Below are 21,309 nucleotides of genomic sequence, written 5' to 3'. Positions count from 1 at the left end.
TTAAACGCCTCCCTCCTCCGTGCCACCGCCAGGGAAGTAATGTGGCCCCTAATGGTGGCCTTGAAGGCATCCCAGATCGTATGGAAGGGTAAGTCAGGGGTGTCGTTGATAGCGAAGTACGAGTCTATGGCGTCACGGATGCTGTCAACATTCTCCGGGTCTCGAAGGACACTCGGCGGGAGCACCCATCTCCGCTCACGAGTGGCATGGGCCAGGGGATCTTGTAGCAAAAGTTCCACATGTGCGTGGTCCGATAGGGAAATGTCGGATATGGCGGCAGTCAAGGAGTCTCAGGCCAATTCAAGGGAGGTGAAGAGATAGTCAATACGGGAGTACGTCCTATGGGAGTGTGAATAAAAGGAGTAATCCCGGGTTCCCGGGTTGTGGTAGCGCCACACATCCACGAGTCCCAGGTCCGTAAGCTGTGTTCTAAGGGTAGAGGACATTGCCCCCGTGCCGTTAAAGGAGGCCCCCGCCCGATCTAACTCAGAGTCCCATACTAGATTGAAGTCTCCGCCCAAGATCACGTTAGGGTCGCCTAGTGGGAACTGGTCCCGCAGGAGCGCCTGGAGGTATTTGTCCTGCGACTGGTTGGGCGCATATACACATCCCAGGGTGAACTTTGCACAACCCATCTGCACCGTGGCTCGGAGGAAACGCCCGTCAGCACTCTTGAAGGGTTTCGTGGGTCCCAGAACTGTGTGGGGTATCTAGGGTGCGCCATACGCTTAGTATCCCCCTTTAAGAGGTGCGTCTCCTGGAGGAGGATAATGTCAGGGGAGTGATGCAGGAGATAGCGCCATATCTGATTCCGTTTGTTGGGGGAGTTGAGCCCTTTAACGTTGAGTGATAGGACCTTCAAGGGCGCGGGGATGTTCGCTGTCATCGCACTAAGGGGGGGCGAACCAGCGCATGTGTCAATGAAGCGTCCCCCCCCGCAGACAGGGCAATGTCAGCCCCACCTCGCCCCCAGCGTGCCAACCCCCATAGGCCCCGCCCTGCCACCCCTCTGCAAGCGCGGGGAGATAGCAGGAAGAAAGGGCAGCGCGAGAGAAAAGTAGGAAGAAAAGAGAGAGAAGGAAGATAAAGGGCGTAGAGAAGAAACACAACCAAAACAGGCCAACAGGGCCATTGTACATTGTCCCAGGTACCGGGCATCCTTTACCCGAGGGTTTGGATGAACACAGGAATGTCACTTCCTACGGGACAAAGGGAGGGAGCGGAGATCTGGGTGAGTGAGATGAAATCCGGTCGGCTCGCAGCCCGTCCACCCCGCTGCCACAAGGAAGTCCGGGGGTGGTCCGAGCCGGGGGCCCTCAAGCTCAGAGCAGGCGTCAGGAGGGCAGTGAAGTCCGGTGATGTGTTGCAGGGCCCGAAAGGGGCGAAGTCCATCGTCCGCTCCCCCTTCCCCCACGGGGGGGGGGGGGGGGGGGGAAGCCGCGGAGGCGGCCCTCTAGAGTGGAGGGGAACCCCATCCCCAAGAACAGTAGAGTCAGGACACCGAGGCGTGGTAGGACAGGTCCCGGTGCCCAGGGGACGGGTGCAGGCTCAGGGCAGCATGAGTCTCGCTAATCATGTTCAGTGGTCTTCTGGAGTTGAAGGACGGTCCCCTCCCTCAGTGCCAGAGGCGAGAAGCTGGGAGGCCTGCTCCTCGCGATCGCCCTCGAGGGAGCGAATGTGAGCGATAATGTCTTGCTTGGTCTGCGAGACGGAGAGGCTATCCACTAGGGGGGACCGGCGACGTTTGCGCACAGTGGACCAGTCTGGGCGCGGAGGGGCCCCCTCCGGGCGGGGAGGGCGGGACGGGCTGTTGTCCGGGGACTCCGGCATATCAAGCAATTGTGCCGCTTCTCGGTAGGACCGGAGGGCCCTTCGTTTGCCCTCCCACCTAAAGATGAGGGCAAAAGGGTGTCCCCATTGATAGGAAACGTTGAGGGCCCGGAGTCTCTCCGTGATCGGGCGGAAGACCTTCCTCCTGTGGAGCGTGGTGGGAGCCAGGTCTTGGAAGATTTGGATCTTGTGGCCTCCATACCGCAGGTCCGGGTTGTCTCTGGCCGCTTTCAGAATGGCCTCCTTCTCCGTGAAGTAGTGGAGCCTGGTGACAATGTCGGGTAGGAGGCCCGCTTTGCCCCCCGCTCCAAAGACTCGATGCGCGCGATCAAGGCGCGGTGGGGGGCGTCTTCCTCGCCCCACACCTCTTGCAGGAGTAGGGCCACGTAGGCCATGGTATCAGTCCCCTCTTCTCCGAGTGGCACACCCCGTATGCGGAGGTTGTTGCGGCGCCCCCTGTTTTCTAGGTCCTCCTGCTTGATCTGGAGCTGGATATGCTGCTCTTCCAGGGTTGCCACCCTCTGCCAGATTTGCTCCAGGTCTTCAGTGCGGGAGTCAACCGTCTTCTCCAGGCCGTCAACCCGGTCGCCGAGGTCGGTGACGTCCTTGCGCAGCTCTTTGACGCACGAGTGGACCTCCGTCCTGAGGGACCCAATTTCGGACTTTAAGTCAGCCATGAAGGAGGACATGAAGGCTTGAGTCACTGGGGGGGAGTCGGCAGGCGGCAGAGGCTTCCCCCCTGACGTTGAGGGGCCCCCTGAAGATGGCGGCGAACCCGCCTTGCCCCACATGGAAGCCACTGACGCTCCTCTGGTCGTCGCCGTTGGGGGGTCCGGCTTGTTCCCTTTGCCACGGGTCATGGTCCACTCAAGGCGTCCAGGGATAGCGAGGGATAGGGCAAGCTGTTGCGTGCAGCCCCCGGCCCGCGGTGAAGAAGAGTCCAAGGGAAGTCTCGCAGGTGCCCCGGTGATCCAGCAACCCAGGGTCCACAATCAGGGGCTCTAGATTGCAAGGCAGGAGATGGCAGGGTGCGATAGGGCCCTACAAGCCTGAGGCAGGGCCTGCCCGGTGTCAGTCTGCAAGGTGCGCCAGGGCAGTCGAGGTCCAGTGTGTAGGGGGCCGCGTGGGTGAGTGAAGTGACTCCGCCGGGGAGGCAAGGCGGCGTGCAGGCAGGGGGAGGTGTAGGATCAGGAGCTGGGGCCCGTGAGGGGAGAGCCTCCGGTGTCCTCTCCGGGTCCGGCCTCTCGCTCCCGCCCAAACCGGGGCCTCTCTTGGTCGTAGCGCCCGGGTGGTCACAGCGTCTTCAGCCGGGGGTAGCCCGGCGCCAGCAGCCTCAATGGAGCGCCCAGGCAGCAATCAGCACCACGGAAGGATACTCGCCCAGGGTCCCCGCAGGCCGGAGACCAGGCGGCTCAGTTAGCAGGCCACAGGGCGCGTGAGGGCTGCAGGAGGGTGGTGCGCAGGGGGGCCGCCGAAGCGGGGGGTGTAATGGCTCCTCACCGCCTCGAACAGCCAGCCAAGGAGGCAAGGCGACGTGTAGACAGAAGGGGATCGGAGACGTATCGCAGTGATCGGGAGCTGGGTCCCGCAGCGTCAGGGCCCCCGGCAGCTGATGCAAGTCCCGGCCTTCCTGTCCCTCCAAGGCCTGGGCCTCTCTCAAGCGCTGCGTCCGATCAGCCTCCCGGCCCACCGCCGATGTGCCCCAGGGCAGCAGGGAGCTCGCAGGCAGGGGTCGCGTGTGCAAGGAGGCCGGTCCACCACCTCCAAGTGCGTCGCCGCAGAGAGCCGATCAGGGGGAGTAGGTGGCGGGCAGATCTGCGGCAGGGCCCCCCTATCGCCGGGCCCCTCCAGGGAAAGACATAGGGAGGGGGGGCGGCGTGCTGCAGCTCACCAGGTGCGTCCCTCGCCGGGCGATGAAGCCGGAGTCGAGTCTCGTGGGGAGGGGGCCTCCGGCGGTCTCTCCGGGTCGGGCCTTCTGTTCCCGCCCAGGCAGTCGCTGCGTCCTCCGCCGGGGGCAGTCCGGCACCAGCAGCCGCGGCGCACCCGTACAGGCAGCAGTCAGGCTCCGCTGGAGGAGTTCAGCCGCATGCGGGGCTCGGGGGGTGCCAGCGTCTCTCCCAGGCCGGCAAGCAGGCCCGCACCGTGGGGACCAGGCCAGGCGACTCAGCAGCAGGCCCCGCGGCAAGATGGCGGCCAGAGGCCGATCGCGGAGGTCCCGGGGCACCGATCGTCTGCAGCAGGGGCTTCTACGGCCGAGGCTCGCCTCCAGAAGGGACCGCTGGCAGGGTCGGCAGTACACAGGGGGTCCCCAGGAGCAGAAACCCCCCCGGACTTCGCTGAAACAGGCTTAATTAAGCAGCGTGGGCGACGGAGCTCACACGAGACGCGTCTGCTCACATCGCTGTCTCGGCCACGCCCCCAACATTGCTCTTTTAAAGCATCCTCCAGAAGTAAATCTTAACAGAGGGCTACATTTCCTTATGAACCAACATAGGTTCCACTAGCTGATGGTGAACACTTCCTTTTTGTAATTTATTCAAATTATCATGAAATGCATGTACCAAATTGCTATGCTGAGCTTTTGCTGAGATGCCAGCAGTGTGTCTCCCACCTTCTCTGCCCCTTCAACCCCCCAAATCCTTGGAGATGTATTCTTGGTTTATGTCAACTAGACATATTGGGCTATCACACCTGGAAACTCTTTTTTAAAGACATGTCTGGGCTAGAACATGGCACCCTTAAAGACAGTCATTTTGTAATCCTATCAAGAGGGGTTAGAGTGTTTGGAGTGTTTACCTCAGAATGCCTACACAACTGCTTGAAACCTCAAAGGCATTGTGTGTCTGTTTCTCTCATTGCCATATATCCAAACAGCCAGGTTTCAAATAAGTTCTGAATGAAGGGGGAAAAGTACGAGAACATGCTACGAAAGTGCCTTTATGGTAATTCTGGAACCCTTTGTCCCCATACTCCGGCTTCCCATCAGACAACAAATCATCATTTCTGAGCAGATGGTGTGCCTCTTTGTCGGAACACACCATTTTGGAACTTTATAGGAAGGGATGGTAAAGCATGCATAGTGAGTGGGCCCTAGTTATTCAGAGAGACGCACTCAGAGACCTCTTGAACTTATTAAATTTGTCCGCCTTTTTGTGCAGAAACAGTTACCCTTCTACACTATTCCAAATAAGTAGCAATTGTATAATATTGCATTTTGTTCTTTAAAATAAAGGCATTGTCATTTTAACATTTTTTTCCTCTGTTTTCCTGCTAGATTTCAAAAGTGGACTGTAGAGAAGTTCTCGATATTATTTGCAATTTAGAGACTGAAGGCCATGACAACACTGCGTTTATTCTGTGCACAACGTATCTTACACAACAGCTCCAAACAGAAAACATAGATTGTTCTTGGTGAGTATTATAAACATACTTTGAAAAATTAAAAACTGAAGTAAACTCAGAGCAGACCTCATGACCTCTCTTATAATGCACCTTTGACCTTCCACTGTCTGATGATGATTGGTATGAAATAAACACAGACCTTCTGGAATGTTAGACCTCTATATTGAAGACTATGGTATCAAAGAATCATCATTAATTGGAAGGATGCTTTAAAAGCCAACCATGAGGAAAAAAGGTTAAAGGGTTGGGGGTGGTGGAGTGACAAAAGCAGTGATTTCCCATTTTAGCTTCTGTAGGATATGTTGATGAAAGATTTACCCAAAACTACTGAATGGATTTACTTCAAACCTGTATTACAACCAGGGTCAGGTATGTTGACCGTCTTAAAAAACCCTCAATCACATGCGGGAATGGTGGAGCGGTGTATCTTGTTTATCCGCTTCTTACATCATGTGAAAGCATCATCGGGTCTTTTTTTTTTAGAAAATATGCTTTCTTCCACTCTGAGGTAGACCAACTGGTGAAAACAGTAGTGATCAGTAATGAAGTGAAATTAAGTGAGGTGAGTTAAAATTAGCTACATCTCCATACCAAAGACTTTATTCAGTTAGAGATGGGGCAAGGTTAAAATAAATGCGGTGCGCATATAATGTTAATGTTATGTTAATGTTAATGACATTTATATAGCGCACTGCTACCCAAGGGCGTCCTGGCGCTATGTAAGATGTCAAGGGGTTACTGTAATCATTATAACCAGGTTTTCAGGGCCTTCCTAAAAACGATCAGCTCTGTAATGCCTCTGAGAGAGAGAAGAAGGGAATTCCATGCCTTGGCGGCGCCTACAAAAAAACTCCTACCTCCCCAATTTGCTTTTTTGGCGCAAGGAATACGAATGAGTTTGGCTTCTGAAGTGCGCAGGGATCTCGTAGGAACATACCAATTGGTGATTTGGATCAGCTGGTTTGGACCCGTAGAATGAAGCGATTTATGAGTAAAGCATAAAGCCTTAAACAAAACTCGCTTCTTAACAGGCAGCAATGCAACCTTCTAATTTCAACTGAAATAGATTGGTGCTTTGGAGTGCCTGACAGCAGTCTAGCCGCTGCATTCTGTACAAGTTGCAGTTTCCTTAAAAGACCCTCCTGCAAATTAACATATAGGCCATTGCAGTAGACCAGCCTGGACATTGCTAAGGCCGTAACCACTGCCTTCTGACTTTCTGTGGGAAGATAGGCCAATATTTTTTACATGATTTTACGATATAGAAGGTGGTTGAGACAACTGAGTTTACAAATCCTCATGGGACAGCTTATTATCATTTATGAACCCTAGGTTTTTCACTTTCCTGACTGGAGTTGGAAGAGGGCCCAGAGAGTCTGGCCACCATGCTGGGGTCCAGAATTAGGGGTTGTTTCCGAACAGTATCACCTCAGTTTTGGCAGAGTTGAGCTTTAAACAATTCCGGGCCATCCAGCCACCCATTGCTGTCATACAGTCATGAAAACGACCTGCTGGCTCCTGAATTTCATTTGGACGCATAGATACCACGATCTGGGTGTCATCGGTGTATGAGGTCAGCTTAAACCCGAAGGATGTAATAAGGGGAGCAAGCTGAGAGACATAAACATTAAAAAGCGTGGGGCTCATAGATGACCCCTGTGGAACTCCGCTGGGGAGAGAGAATGACTTTCAAGCGAGTTACCAAGTGTAACTGTCTGTACTCTGTCTGCTAGAAATAATTTGATCAATTTCCATGCCCTGCCTGTGACACCAATCTCGTGCAGCCGGTCCATCAACAAATCGTGATTGACCGTGTCAAACGCTGCAGAGAGGTCCAACATGATCAAAGCTCCGTTCCCTCCTTGATCTAGAGTGGCCCTTATTTCTTTGGTGGATTTGATAAGAGCCGACTCAGTACTATGGCTCCCTCTAAAACCGTACTGCGTAGGATCAAGTATATTTCCATCCTCTAGAAAACGACAGAGTTGGGCGTTTATTATTTTTTCAGTGATTTTTGCCGGGAACGGTGATCTAGAGATTGGCCTAAAATTATTTGAGTCCATAGGATCTAGCTTGGGCTTTTTTAACAAGGGGAGAATTGACACTGTTTTCCAGGCTTTTGGAAAATAGCCCTTGAGAAAGACCTTATTAATGATTACTATCAGAATAGATATAATTGGTTTCGGTACCAACTTTAATATGGAGGGAGGACAGGGGTCCGTTGGGGAACCTGATTTGAATTTTACCAGGATAGTGTGGACCTCTGCTGCTGTAGTGGGTGCGAAGTTGCATAGCTGAGGCCTGATGTTCCCCACTTCTTCCCCATTGGCCTTTTCTATTCGAGGGGTATTTTTTATATCTCCGGTGAATGTAATGTAGGTATCCTGAACTTTCTTAAGAAGAAGCTGGCTATTTCATCGCACAGCTCTTGACTAGCTATGACGGGGTTTGGGGGGGGAGGGGGCTAGGGCTGAAACTGTTTTGAATAGTTATTTAGTGGAGTTTTCTACAGACTGTGTTTTCTTTACGAAAAAATCTTGTTTTGTTTTGTGCAGTAGTTTCTTATAGTCCGATAGGCAGAGTTTGTATTTGGTATTTTACTTGGCATTATACTCCCTCCTCCATGCCCTTTCTTGATGTTTACACAGAAGTTTACTTTGTCTTACACTCTGAGGGTACCAAGGAGACCTTGGCCGTTCCCTCTTGTTATAGACCGTTTTCATTGGGGCTAGTTTGTTTGTCGCTGCTTCTAACCAGGTAGTGTAGGCCAACGTGGCCTCATCTAAGTCTCCTGGTAACAGAGGAGCAGTAGAGACTAATTGATCTTGTAATTCATTGGCCTTTATTCGATCCCATGCTCTGGTGGTTGTTTGTTTCGACCCTGGTTTCAGGATATCTTGAGCTACTGATGTCACCTCAAAGAACACTATCCTATGATCTGACCAAATAACCGGGAGCGTATTTGTGAACTTCAGATGGCTATTATTAGAAAAGATGCCATCAAGTGTGTGTCCAGCTATATGTGTGGCCACAGTGACCAATTGATAAAGATCTAATGAATTCATTACGTCTGTCAGATTGGATGTATCTCCACCGTCATCCATTTCTAGGTGAAAATTAAAATCCCCTAAAATGGTGTATGAGCTAGTACTTATCCCTTTTTCTAGCCAATTTCCTGCTTGTGTTATAAACCGGGTTCTGGTTCCCGGTGGTCTATAAATCAATGTGCCTTTAAACGTGGAATGATGAGACAACGAAAAAGTAAAGTCTAATGCCTCACATTCCAAGTTGGTAAATGCGCTAAAATTTGCCTTCAGTGTTTGTAAATATATCACTGCTAGTCCCCCTCCCTTTTTAATCGTCTATTTAATGTGTGACATGTGTAACGCGGGGGAGTAGCTTTTATCAGGTCTTATTCTGACCCGTCATCTGTCCATGACTCAGTAATAAAAGCCATCATAATACCTTCCTCCTGGATTAAGTCTGCTACATCAATGCTATGTTTGACTAGGGATCTTGCGTTCAATAGGGCGCATTTCCACTGTTTTCCTACCTTGCTTTCTGTTTTGCCCAAAGTTGTTTGTTTTATTGTCCTCTCCTGTCGGTGCCTGGAAGTCTAGACAGCAGTATATTTGCAGCCCAGGCAGCTTTCCAGACCCATTTGGGTAATCTGTTGAGGCATAAATGTCGTACAAACGGGGTTATGTTTCATAGTGTTAAGGCTGTGGAGAAGTTTGATGGAGTAGATATGAGTTTGGGGCTTTTTTGGCCAAACAGGCAGCATGGCTGGCGCTGTGCGGCGGTCGTGCACGGACGGGCGCAGACGGGCTTTCCTTTTGCATGCCTTCGGCACGTCCGCTGTGCGCTCGCGCCAGCTTCCTGTTTTGTAGGCAGGGACTTGCCAATTCTTGGTTCCAGGAGAAGGTGCCGAGAGGTGAGTGCAAAACGCAAATACTATTAAAATCACAGCTAAGCTACAGCCTCTGTGCAACAGGTATTATAAAACTAAAATATTCATATAGAAATGCTTCTATTCTATAGCACCTGTTAGTCCATGTGAGTGGTCGACATGTTTCAGCCCTTGCCCAGCTTGGTCGGGGGCTTTCTTCAGGACCTGTGCAAAAGTGAGGTTGTTAATTGAGCAACACGTAAGGTCAGGTAAATAACCTGAAGAAGGAGTTGATCTCAGAAACATGTTGACGCACCCAAGAGGTGATGTACATACCGTTACATAAACACCTCAAATTTCACCTTTTTACCAGTATCAGCCCGGGGGCCCATTAATTTTTTTTTTAGTTCACCCCACGAGCCAGGTACTTTTTTAAAAACTCACTCATAACCCCACCACCTACTCAGATTCAACCCTCACACGCACCACGCATAGTCATTGGAAAAGTGCTCCTGCGTAGCCGTAGGTAGTAGCACGCCACATCCCGTAGAGGGGGGCGAAGACCCCAATGATGAAGCATGACTCCAAGGGTCCTTTTGGTGTGTGAGGGATATTTTAAAAACACTCTGTGCTCCCCACCATTGTAGGGAATACTTGGCACTTTTTGGTGGATTTTTTTTGTTTATACAGGTAAATAACTTGCCCTTCTTCTTAATTCTTACCGGTCAATAGTACTTATAACTTACAATTCCCAGATAGGGCTTCCTCGAGGCACCGGCGGGCTCAATAAGCTGCTGTAGATGTTAGGTTGCACCACTTGTGCTTGCTCCATCTACGTTGCCCCATCTACGGTGCCCAAGGCCCTCCCTCCTACCTTCCATTTGTTCTTGTGCTTGCTCCCATCCCTTCCATTTTGTCTGTTGTCCATGTTGACCCCATCCCCTCCCTCCCACTCGCTGTTGTTTATGTTGCTCGCCCCCCCTTCCTCCATGATGTCTATCAATCTGCCCTCTTCAGTGTTAAACAAGAAAACTGCTATAATTCAGCCAGCGCTGGCTACATCGTAGAACTTTTACCACATGCCCTCAGTTTTCCCGTTGCTCCCAAATTTTTTTCCTTCTTCCTTGTTGCCTCTCCCCGTCATCTCGACCGCAGCACCAGCAACAGCAGCATCTGCAGGAGCGTTCTCTATCTTAGTTTCACTGTGTACACAGACTGGCTGAGACCGGAAGCATTGTCATTCAGATCCAGGACAATGACGCTTATCCGGGCAGTCCCAATCTTCGGGGCTGTTGTCATCAGAAGCAGTAGGCTCCAAGTGGTGGGTGTCCTGGACTTCTCGGTCCAGAACTTTCTCAAAGGCTCGCTGTGGGAGCTGAGAATTGTTTTTGCAGCTGATCACACTGAATGTATAGTACAGGTTCCTATTAAATTTGTATTGGTTTACTGAGTTTACTCCGACACCAGGATCTCTGATGCTCACCAGTGGAATGTGAGTTCCTGCAGTTGTGGCTTCTGTAATCCTCAGAACGCTGTCAGCAGTGATGAATCAGAGAGATTTGACACTTCTATTTAGAATCTCCACTACAAACTGAACAGAACCAGTGTGCATTTTCAATTAATACTTCCTCAAGGTGAATGCAGCGGAGGCTGGCGCACACACAGTCTCACTGTCAATCTTATCGGTCACAGCCAGGTCTCCGTTCTCCCGATTCAGAATGAAATAATGCTCCTTGGTCTCTGATCCCAGCCTCAGCTGTTGCTCAGAGACAGGAGCAATCTTGAGCCCCAGATATAGAGGCACATTCCTCACCAAGGTCCCCGGCTCAGCCTCCTCCACCACCAAGTACCAGAGCTGCCTGGAGCTCCAACAACAGAGGGAGAAAAAAACACAGCCAAGTCAAAGCACTTTTTTTTTACTTCAGCATTGCTTGTGTTTAATTGTACTGTGCCCCGTTAACCATCTGTTGGTTAGTCTGAAGGCAGCCCCATTAGCACTAATTCTCAAAACTTCTAAAAAAACAAAATTAGAGTGGCAGACCATTAGATTTGGTAAATTATGGCAGAAGTGCTTCTTAAAAACATGCAATTAACCCCTTCACTGCGGCGGCTATTCCGCCGCAGTTATAAGGGAACGGGGGGCGCGCGGCGGGTTCATGCTGGTGACGGAACCGCTCCGTCACCAGCCGCGGTTGCGCTGTGCTCATGACGGAGCGGTTCCGTCACGGCCCCGCCCGCTCAATGGACCGTTCAGCGCAGGTGTGGAATCCGCGCCACGCAGGCGTTCCGAGCGGGCCGTGACGGAACCGCTCCGTCATCAGCACAGCGCGACTGCGGCTGATGCGGGAGTGGTTCCATCACCAGCAGGGGAGGGGTTAATGCAAGTTAAAATGCAAGCACAGTTTTGTTCAGACTAACACTTAAAGGGAACACTAATTTAAAAAGAAAAAAGAATCTTCCTCCCTCACCCTCTGGCCTTGGACACTGCAAAAGGCAAGGGTTGAGAACCTCCTGGTCACATACCCCCCAAATGCACCATCCAAATGCACCATCCCCGCTTACCGCCACATGTTATGCTTTTTGTAAGGGACTCAAACCTGGTGACACCAGTCCACGCTGCAGGTTATCTAGATATTGAATACTGAAAAAGATGGTTAAAGCTTTGCTCATACTCATGACCATCTAAAAACTATAAGCCTCTATCAGGCAAGCTTCAGTAGCATTATTATTCCTCAAGTTAAATTTATTGTAAACGCTTGAACTATTTCATTATATCTGATAGGGATACCTAACTGCAGATTCCTTACCTTTGAACTTTCAGGCGTTAGGCTGGATCCAGAAGATTTTTGATAGCAGTACCCCTGCGCGCCGGTAGATGAGTTGGTCCTTTTCGCGTGACATCGTTGGCGTGGTGTTAGTCGTGATGTCCGCACAGTCAGTATACCTGCCATACCGGCACGCTGACGCCAGCCAGCACAGAGCTGTTGAAGAGAGCGATCCCCTGTCGTTTTTTGGCAGACTTTTTTTTAGACTTTTTTGTCTAAAAAAATGGCCCGATGCCCGCGTCGACGAAAAAGACGCCATTGGCCTCAAAAAGAAGAGAAGAAACTCTAGATGCTGAGACATACGCTTCGGAGATCAAGAAGAAAAGGAAGAGACTGGAGGCTGAAATAGCCAGTATTGTGCAACGTAAAAAGGATTTCAAGGACAGCTTGAAGCAATTCAAGATACCGCTGAAAATCTCGATGGAAAAGATTGTCAAGGAGTTAGAACCTCCACTGACGCCAGAACCGTTGGTGGAACAGGAGGAGTACTTTTTCGAGGAAGAATAACAACAAACCTACCTGGAATCTGAAGCCTATGATATTCAAGACCTACAATGGCAAGACCTCGACACAGACTCGCCAGAGGAAGCTGTTGATACCTAGCCTTCAAAGCCTTCCCCACCAGACGACATTGGTATGTACAACCAGGTCTTCTGGAAAGCTGCAGAGACCTATGGGTTACAACTAAAAGAAGAAAACCCACATTCATGTTTTTTGCTCGAAACATTAATGCCTATACAATCAAGAAACCAATTCCTTCCTATGTTGCCAAGTGTACTAAACCAAGGAAAGGAAACATTTAAGAAGCCTGCCAAATGTAAGGCAGTCACTCCTAGAGGAGAAAAGAAATATAAAAGACCCTATTTACAACAAAGGGTCAGTGACTGCGGCTCCATCATCACAGCCAGGAAGAAAACCAATGTGCCTACCACTACTGGTCCACCACCTGACAAGGAAAGCAAAAGAATGGATCTCATGGGGAGAAAGGTCGCGAGAAGTGCAGCAAACCAATGGCACATTGCCAATTCCAATGCCTTGCTAGGGGTGAGTGTTTGATTTGCTCAGACACTCCGTCCATCATCCACTTTTGTATCGCTTTGTTCGCCCTAAGTTGGCAGGGTATGCTCAGACGTGAGTCCCTTGCTCACTTTGCCACTGGATTGAAGCTAGCCTGGCTGATGATGGCTGAAATGCCAGAAGCCGTTCCCAGGATGCTTTTTCCGGTCCCAGGATGCTTTTTCCGGTCCAGGGAAGATATGGCTTTGGCAGTTCGGGCTGGACTGTTCTCATGAGGCACAGGGTCAGACTGATTTGCATATGGCCATGTCTGAAATGGGGTGGCGGAGTGAGCTAAAGAATGGTGATGGATAAAACCCAGATCAATTGACTGGGGGTGAGTGTTTGATTTGCTCAAACGCTCCGTCAATCATCCCCCTTTGTATCGCTTTGTTCGCCCTAAGTTGGCAGGGTATGCTCCGACGTGAGTCCTTTGCTCACTTTGCCACTGGATTCAAGCTAGCCTGGCTGATGACGGCTGAAATGCCAGAAGCCGGTCCCAGGATGCTTTTTCCGGTCCCAGGATGTTTTTTCCGGTCCCGGGAAGATATGGCTTTGGCAGTTCAGGCTGGACTGTTCTCATGAGGCACAGGGTCAGACTGATTTGCATATGGCCATGTCTGAAATGGGGTGGCGGAGTGAGCTAAAGAATGGTGATGGATTAAACCCAGATCAATTGACTGGGGGTGAGTGTTTGATTTGCTCAAACGCTCCGCCAATCATCCCCCGTTGAATCGCTTTGTTCGCCCTAAGTTGGCAGGGTATGCTCAGACTTGAGTCCTTTGCTCACTTTGCCACTAGATTCAAGCTAGCCCGGCTGTTAACGACTGAAATCCCAGAAACCGGTCCCAGGATGCTTGTTTCCGGTCCAGGGAAGATATGGCTTTGGCAGTTCGGGCTGGACTGTTCCCATGAGGCACAGGGTCAGACTGATTTGCATATGGCCATGTCTGAACTGGGGTGGCGGAGTGAGCTGAAGAATGGTGATGGATTAAACCCAGATCAGTTGACTGGGGGTGAGTGTTTGATTTGCTCAAACGCTCCGTCCATCATCCCCTTTTGTATCGCTTTGCTAAACAGACATGCATGCCAACATCAGGAGGAGGTAGGAGATATACTAAAAACACCTACCAGAATAATACCAAAAAAAGAGAAAGCCACTTATAGAAGAGGGGAGGAATATTGCAAATATATCCTTAAAATCAGCCCTAGATGCTGCTGAAACATCAAGCAGACAGTTGATGATTGGCATCAAGGAAAGTGAACACTCATGGCTTCACATATCAGGATTCAAGCCAGAAGTGCAAAACATACTGAATTCACCTTTCAATAGGGAACACCTGTTTCGAAGGGCTGTGGATGACCCGCTAACCAAATAAAGAAAGACAATGAAACAGCAAGGTCTATGGTGCACTACAATTCAGAGGGAATATGCGTAGAGGAACCAACACCTCAAGGAGACCAGCGGGGAGAGAGAACCATCACACCACAACTTTGCATCAAACTTTCGAACAAGGTTACCAAGGTGGAAACCAGGGACAACAATAGAGGACAACCGCATAATTGGCAATACTAACAAGGCATTTTCTCAACAAGGAGCTGTAGAGGGAAAATATGCGCCAGATCACCCTCCAAAAATCAAATATTCCAACACAAAGAATCTGGCTACTTGAGTGGCTGCTCCCCCTCTTAGTAGAAAGCCTCTTCCATGAGGGATTCTTCGAAAGGATTGTCTGGCTTGTTGGTATTCCATCACAAAGAATCTGGCGTTCACGGGCAATAACCATATATGCTACGAAAGATTGGTGTAGTGGTATTCTTACTATATCCACCCAACCTCTGCTGCTCAGTTGTACCATCTAACCCAGTCCTCTGTGCCCATTTCTCTTATATTTTCAAAAAGGAAAGGATGTAAGTCAGATCACTTTTAAAACAACATACCTTATATAATTAAGTGTATGCATACCACAAAAGAAAAATGTGTGGAAAAATGACAAAGTACCTCACGTGCGCCCCACCAGAGGAGCTATTGGCAGGTTCTCACCAGCTTGCCAACGTTTTTGTCATCATCTGTAGCTTTCTCATATATAAAAGATATTACGTGTCCAGTGAGAAAAAGTGTCTGGAAGAGTAAAGTGATAGGACATGGAGACCCTGTGAAAAACACGAGACAAAGTGACTCAAATAAAATTTAGCTAAACTCACGTATATGGTTATACCCTTTTTAATCCGAAGTGTGAGTTTGCTCAGCATTAAAAACACAGCATGCTGTAAACCACTTCAAGGAAGGCCAACATTTAGCTTGAGCACCCACTCAAGCTAAATGACTGCATTGAAAACACAGCACACACTCCAGCAAGATCACGGAGGGTGCACACAAAGAATCAAAAACATCAAACCAACAGTTCCTCCAACATTCTACACCAGTAGGAGGCTCAGTAAAGAATTTCCACCAAAAATAGAAAGAAATCTCTTCAAACAATTGGATCTTAAACATAAAACAATATGGTAACAGCATAGAACTAGTCAAAACATCTCCAAACAAAAGACCAAAGAGGAAAATACTTTTCAAAGGAGAAACTACTCACTTACGCCAAGAAGTACAGTAACTACAAGCAAAAGAAGCGATAGAACACATACCACACAAAAAAAGAAACAAGGGAAATTACTCTACGTACTTCCTAATCCCAAAGATAGATGGAACACTAAGTCCTATTTTACATCTCGGATTCCTCAAAAAGTTCATAAAAGGTAATGTCTCAAGTACAAAATGGACATTACAATGTTACGATAGACTTAAAAGATGCCTATCTGCACATCCCAATGAACAACAAACACAAAAAGGTACCAAGATTTGTAGTCAATGACACAAACCAATTCAAAGAGCTAGCATTCGGGCTAAAGTCAGCACCAAGAGTGTTCACAGAGTTTCTAGCAGCAGTAGCCGCACACTTAACAAGAGAGGGACCACATGTATACCGTACATAGACGACTGGTTAGTAAGGGCAAACTCATATAAAGTCTGCAAACAACATATACACCAGGCAATAGATACACTAATCATGCTTGTGTTTTCAATACACTGGGACAAATCTTCACCATAGCCAGACCAAGACAACATTTTCTTAGGAGCAAGAATAGATAGAGCAGTGGTGAAAGTATTCCAAAGCGAGAAAAAACAATATCCCTATTGAAGGAGACACCGCTATACCGGAAGGGGCAAACTCTGACAGTGGGGAAGTTACTAGGGATGATGGCTTCATGCATTCACTTACTCCCAAACATCCATCGACACATGAGACCATTCCCAGAATGGCTTCAAGCACAATGGTCATGAGGCCCTTCAACTGACCAACTTCAACAGTGACAATACAACAGATGCCTCACAAATAGGATGGGGAGCTCACATGGACAACCTCAAGGTGAGGGGACTGTTGACACAAGAAGAAGCTATACAGCACATCAACATCCTAAAGACAGTGTTCCTAGCCTTAAAAGCCTTTCAGAAAGAGTTGTACGGCAAAATAATTCTAATACAAACAGACAACACAACCATTATGTTTTACATAAACAAACAAGGGATAACACATTCTTTAGCACTTTGGACTCTAACTCAGCAACTCTGGACATGACCGATCCCACTGAACATAAACATAATAGCAACGAAACTGCCAGGCAAGGACAATGTGGAAGCGGACAGACTGAGCAGACAAGCTTTGTCATCCCACGAGTTAAAGGTGAATCAATACAAACTGAACAAGATTTTTTGCAAATGTGGAACTCCAGAAGTTGATCTCTTTGCAACACCCCAAAATGCCAACTCTTCGCGTCCAGGCAACCTTGCAATTAGTCCCTAGAATGCGCAATGGGTAAACTGGTCAGGGAGATTTGCTTACGCTTTTCCCCCGATACCACTATGTCACGGTGTGCCCCCGGAACCAGGGACAAATGATATAGCAACAGACTGGTTGACTGCGCCCACTGTTACCACTCCCCTTCTTCTTTCTCGACAGGACAACTGGGACCGAGTCCCTTTAACAGACCTGAAGCTGACAAGCCCCAATTGGAGACCTGTCCCTTTAACTGGGACGTAAACTGCGGGAGGACCGCCTCCATTTTGCATGTCAGTTCCCCAGCTCCAATAAGTGAATGGGAAATCCGGGCAGAAAGAGAAGAGACTTCCGGAGTCGAGGAAGACGCGAGAGAGATGGACACGAACAACCAGGGAATCACACCAGCCGGACCTGCACCGCTACGACGAGATGCAGAAGGGGTGGACGACCCGAAGAAGCCAGGAGGCCAACGTTACCACACTGCGCACAGCCACGCTTCAGGAGAAGCGTGGCTCTTGAAGGTACGGAATAGGGTTGCAGGGTGGGTCGGGACACGGGAGACGTCCGGCGAGTAGAGGTGTATCCTTTCTGCAACCTCTATCCTCCTCCTCCATATTTCCCTACTCCCTGAGCTCCTTCACACTGTACATAGCACCGAGCACCAACAGGTGGTCCCTCACTCCCTTCCCCCACATGTGGCGTTACCAGATACTGATACACTGTCCCCTTCTTCCTCCTATGCACTGGAGCGGCGCAATCAAAAAGGACGAAGACCTGACCCGGGGAGGGGGTGGGGGGGGGGGAACAGAGAAGACAGGAGTGAAGAAGTCCCCGGATAAGAAACATTATTCCGAGGCATAACTCTAGCTTCAGTTAGAAGAAGACGCACTTTGACAAAAAATAAAACTGTCCAACTGAGAAATGGAACCAATCTCTTGATGGTGAAGATTATTCTCTCCAAGGAAGTAGAGGTTCACACTTCCCCCCTCTAGGGACCACTGCTTGCTTTATCAATAATCTTCCTGGTGGGCGGTAGATGGCCACAGCGTGGGAATTTCAATGGAGTGAGAATAGTGGTAGTCAAAGGGTGATGGAGGGGAGTCCTGCACATATACTGTAAGACATTACTTGCCGAGGAGGCAGTCTCTAAACAGTGTTCTATGAAGGGAGTAAAGTTACATTGCTTCCACCTGCTTGCGTTTCTCAGTGCTAGGTGCACACTACCTAACTGCCGCAAGATTCGATGTTTTCCTGAGGAAAATAAATGACGCTGGAAACATTTCAGCAGTGCCTAGTAAAACGCTTCACTTCCACTATGTGCTAGTTTTCAACTGCAGGTTTCTATGTGCCTCTACCTCACGAATACTATGATGTTCGGGTGCTATGCTTGTGGTAGATGAACCCCTCCTTAGGGAAGTTGTAGAGCAGAAAAGACGCAAGGCACGCTGAAGCTTAACTAGGTATGCTAACTACAGCAATCTAGAGACTGAGTCCAGTTAGAGAGTGCAGCCTGTACACAATAGGTCTATTCTAACAGCTGGGAAGTGAAGGGAGCAAATCACAAAGCTCAACACAATTAAGTGAAGCCTTGAAAACTACAAGGCACTGTCAATCAGAAATGAGTAGCAAACATGGGGAAACTGACGGAATTGCAAAAAGGCAACAGCCAGTGAGCGTGACACTAGGCAAGCCTTGTGTGTTGTGATACTGCAAGTCCATATCCAATGTTGTGTTCACTCATGGGCAGTGGAGCAAAGTTAGGCTCCACAAAGATGCAACGCCGACTGATCGTGGATCCTTAATGCTGTATGTATCCATGGAAACTCTCTCTCGGGCTGGTAAACACTTCAATACATTGGTTCCTACAGTGACACAGTATTTCTGCGATTAGAATTCCCCCAGAGACATTTTTTTGCAGAGAATCTTCAGTGTTTAAATGAAAAAGCAATAAAACACACACGCAGAGTGAGTGATAGATATCTGCGCCAACAAATGAACCACTGCTACATTATCACTTTAAATCAATCAAGCGGGAAGCTGTGCACATTTTACACGGATTCAAAAAGTCTCCGATTCGAACGCTCAATTACATTTTCCAGGTCAGTGATTTATTACAAAGATACGGGTCTTTTTTGTAATACAAAACCACTTCAAACTAGCACGGAGAGCCTTGGGGAGGGGTCCTTGTACCTAATCCCGGGCAGCCGGACACGCTCTGCCAACTGCCATTGTGCCCTTTATTCGCCATGGCGTGAATGTGTGTCTATAATTGACAGCTCTGGTCTGTCGGGGTGGGGGCGGAAACTAGGCACGCTTATTAAAGACGACTCCCCAATGCCAGCTGACGGCTATTCTCGGAGCTCGGCGCCAATATATTCGCCTGCAAAAAAGGGAACATTGGCGCACATTACAAAATCATTTTATGTCTGTGGTCTCGGTCACGTTACCTTTCTATCAAAATCTAAGACATTTTCGAAGCGTGAATGTTTTTTTGCCACAGATTCCATGATTTATATGCCTGGATTCTAGCTTTGACTTCAGCTAAGCAGATGTATTCCCCTGTGGTCACAAAGCGTTAGTTCTTCAAAACAGTCCTATTTTCAACTAGGTTAGATGAGTAGCTTTTGAGGTTCACCATCAGTATGGAACTTTAGTGTAATTACATTTAAAGGACTTCAAAAAAGGGCAAGAAAATGTGCATATCCCATTAATTATATACACTACTAAATTTAACAATGATATGCACTTACAGGAACAGAGAACTGAACAAGTGAAAAGCAGCTTATATTATAAAACCCAAATTGTGTGAAACGCTAAGGAGACACGGCCATGGGGGGAGGTGAAACTGAAAGTATGGCTGGCCGACCAGCCGGCCGTGAATAATTAGAGAAGCTGTGGGAGGGAGGCTGGGCTGCCTTTGATGTGGTAATGCGAGGCAGGCAGGCAGGCGGCTGGTGGCATTGTGCACGTCTTTTTAGGGCTTGCGCTTGTGCAATGACCTAAAAAGCACATGCACTGCGTGGAATCGTGCTTGGGTAAACGCTGTTTAAGCCCCTATAGAGCTTCGCCAGCTATGCGCATGCGCACAGCAGGCGAGCCCTAAAAAGGACAAACACAAAAATTGGGGACCCGACCACTAGATAGCGGAATAATGCACAGCATGTGAATCCAGAAAAATCTTCAAGCTGTAAAACTACACAGACAGGTAAGAAACAATACGTTTTTCAACAACATGCTCTTTCAGCTTAGAAAAGGCCATTGATCCACAATTGCTGTATTACGAGGTAACTTTTTGAAAAAATTAGGCTGCAGTATTATCTATTCAACGGCAACCTCATGAAATGTTTGGATTTCTCCCTCCGGGCTATATTTTCTGGGAGCAATGGAGTTGGGTGGCACACAGTTTACACTCATTCTCATGATTACTGCCTGGCTTAGGACATTTCCACAGTGACAAGAGTCACAGTGCAGTGCCATGTGACCCTTTTGAGACAGAAGTAACCTTCCTGGGACTGTGATAGTGTATAATATTTTCCAGTATCCTATCATGCACCTTGAATTATTGCATGTTGAAGAATATGCACAGGAAACACTGTAATCATCTTACAGAAATTATTTTTTTAACTATTGCTCGTAATACCCCTGACAGGATTGCAAAGCCCTCCATTTCATGTTATGTTTCTTTCACCCTCGGTTTGTAGGATGTGGCTTATAGTTTGGCCTCTGTAGAGATGTTTGGTGAGGTGCAGGAGGATTGAAGACATGCCCCAGTCATAGAACAACACATATTTGAGTTACAGGAAAGTATGAGAATGTATGTTTGAAAATATATGCAGTGCCTAGTATATATTTAGAAGTCTATATCATGCAGGTATTTGTCTGAAAAGCAGAAGGTATTAACGCTTTCAGAAATTCGTTATGATTGACTATTTTTGCAGGAATCGAATTCCAGAGCCGAGCTTGATGCAGAGAGAACAAACTTCTGCTATTGCAGAACCTTCTGAGTGACAATGGCCATGGGCCAACCTAGAGCATAGTGAAGTTGTTTGGCGGTAGATGCAAAGTTTGTTGAAGAAGGAGTTGTCCAGTGCCGTGGATTGCTTAGTGCGTTTAGTACGTTGCTCTAGAGGTGAAAAGTCTAGCCTCTGGCTGTCAGGGTAATACTTTGAGGGCTGGTGAAGTATGAGTCCAGATGTGTAGAATGATTAGTTATCTGCTAGTTCCTTTCTGTATTATCTACAGGTAGTGAAGTACCATTACCTGACTCTTATTATAATGTTTTAGGATAAAGGTTGTTAGATTGCATCCAGTGGTTAACCACATGGTCACAAGGGGTAGTCTGATAGATTTAGAAGCTTGAGGATGATTTGTGACTCATTAGCTTACTTGTAACATCAGAGGTTGGTAGAGATTGACAGGTAATGGACTGAGGTACATTTTAAAGAGGGTAGGAACGATCATCGAGCTTTGAGCA

The 21,309-nt window shown here is 48.5% G+C and overlaps 1 protein-coding gene across 1 annotated transcript in view; it reads left to right on the top strand.

Annotated features, from left to right (window-relative positions):
- RLF (RLF zinc finger) overlaps nucleotides 1-21,309 on the top strand; it is a 428,411-nt gene that overhangs the window by 293,787 nt on the left and 113,315 nt on the right. The window contains exon 6 of the mRNA XM_086957683.1: nucleotides 5,105-5,241. Within this exon, the coding sequence (XP_086813809.1) occupies nucleotides 5,105-5,241 (137 nt within the window). The remainder of the gene's footprint in view (nucleotides 1-5,104; nucleotides 5,242-21,309) is intronic.

The sequence above is a fragment of the Lissotriton vulgaris genome, chromosome 2_1 (assembly GCF_964263255.1).
Source record: "Lissotriton vulgaris chromosome 2_1, aLisVul1.2, whole genome shotgun sequence".
NCBI lineage: Eukaryota > Metazoa > Chordata > Amphibia > Caudata > Salamandridae > Lissotriton > Lissotriton vulgaris.
This window is presented reverse-complemented; position numbering and strand designations above follow the sequence as displayed.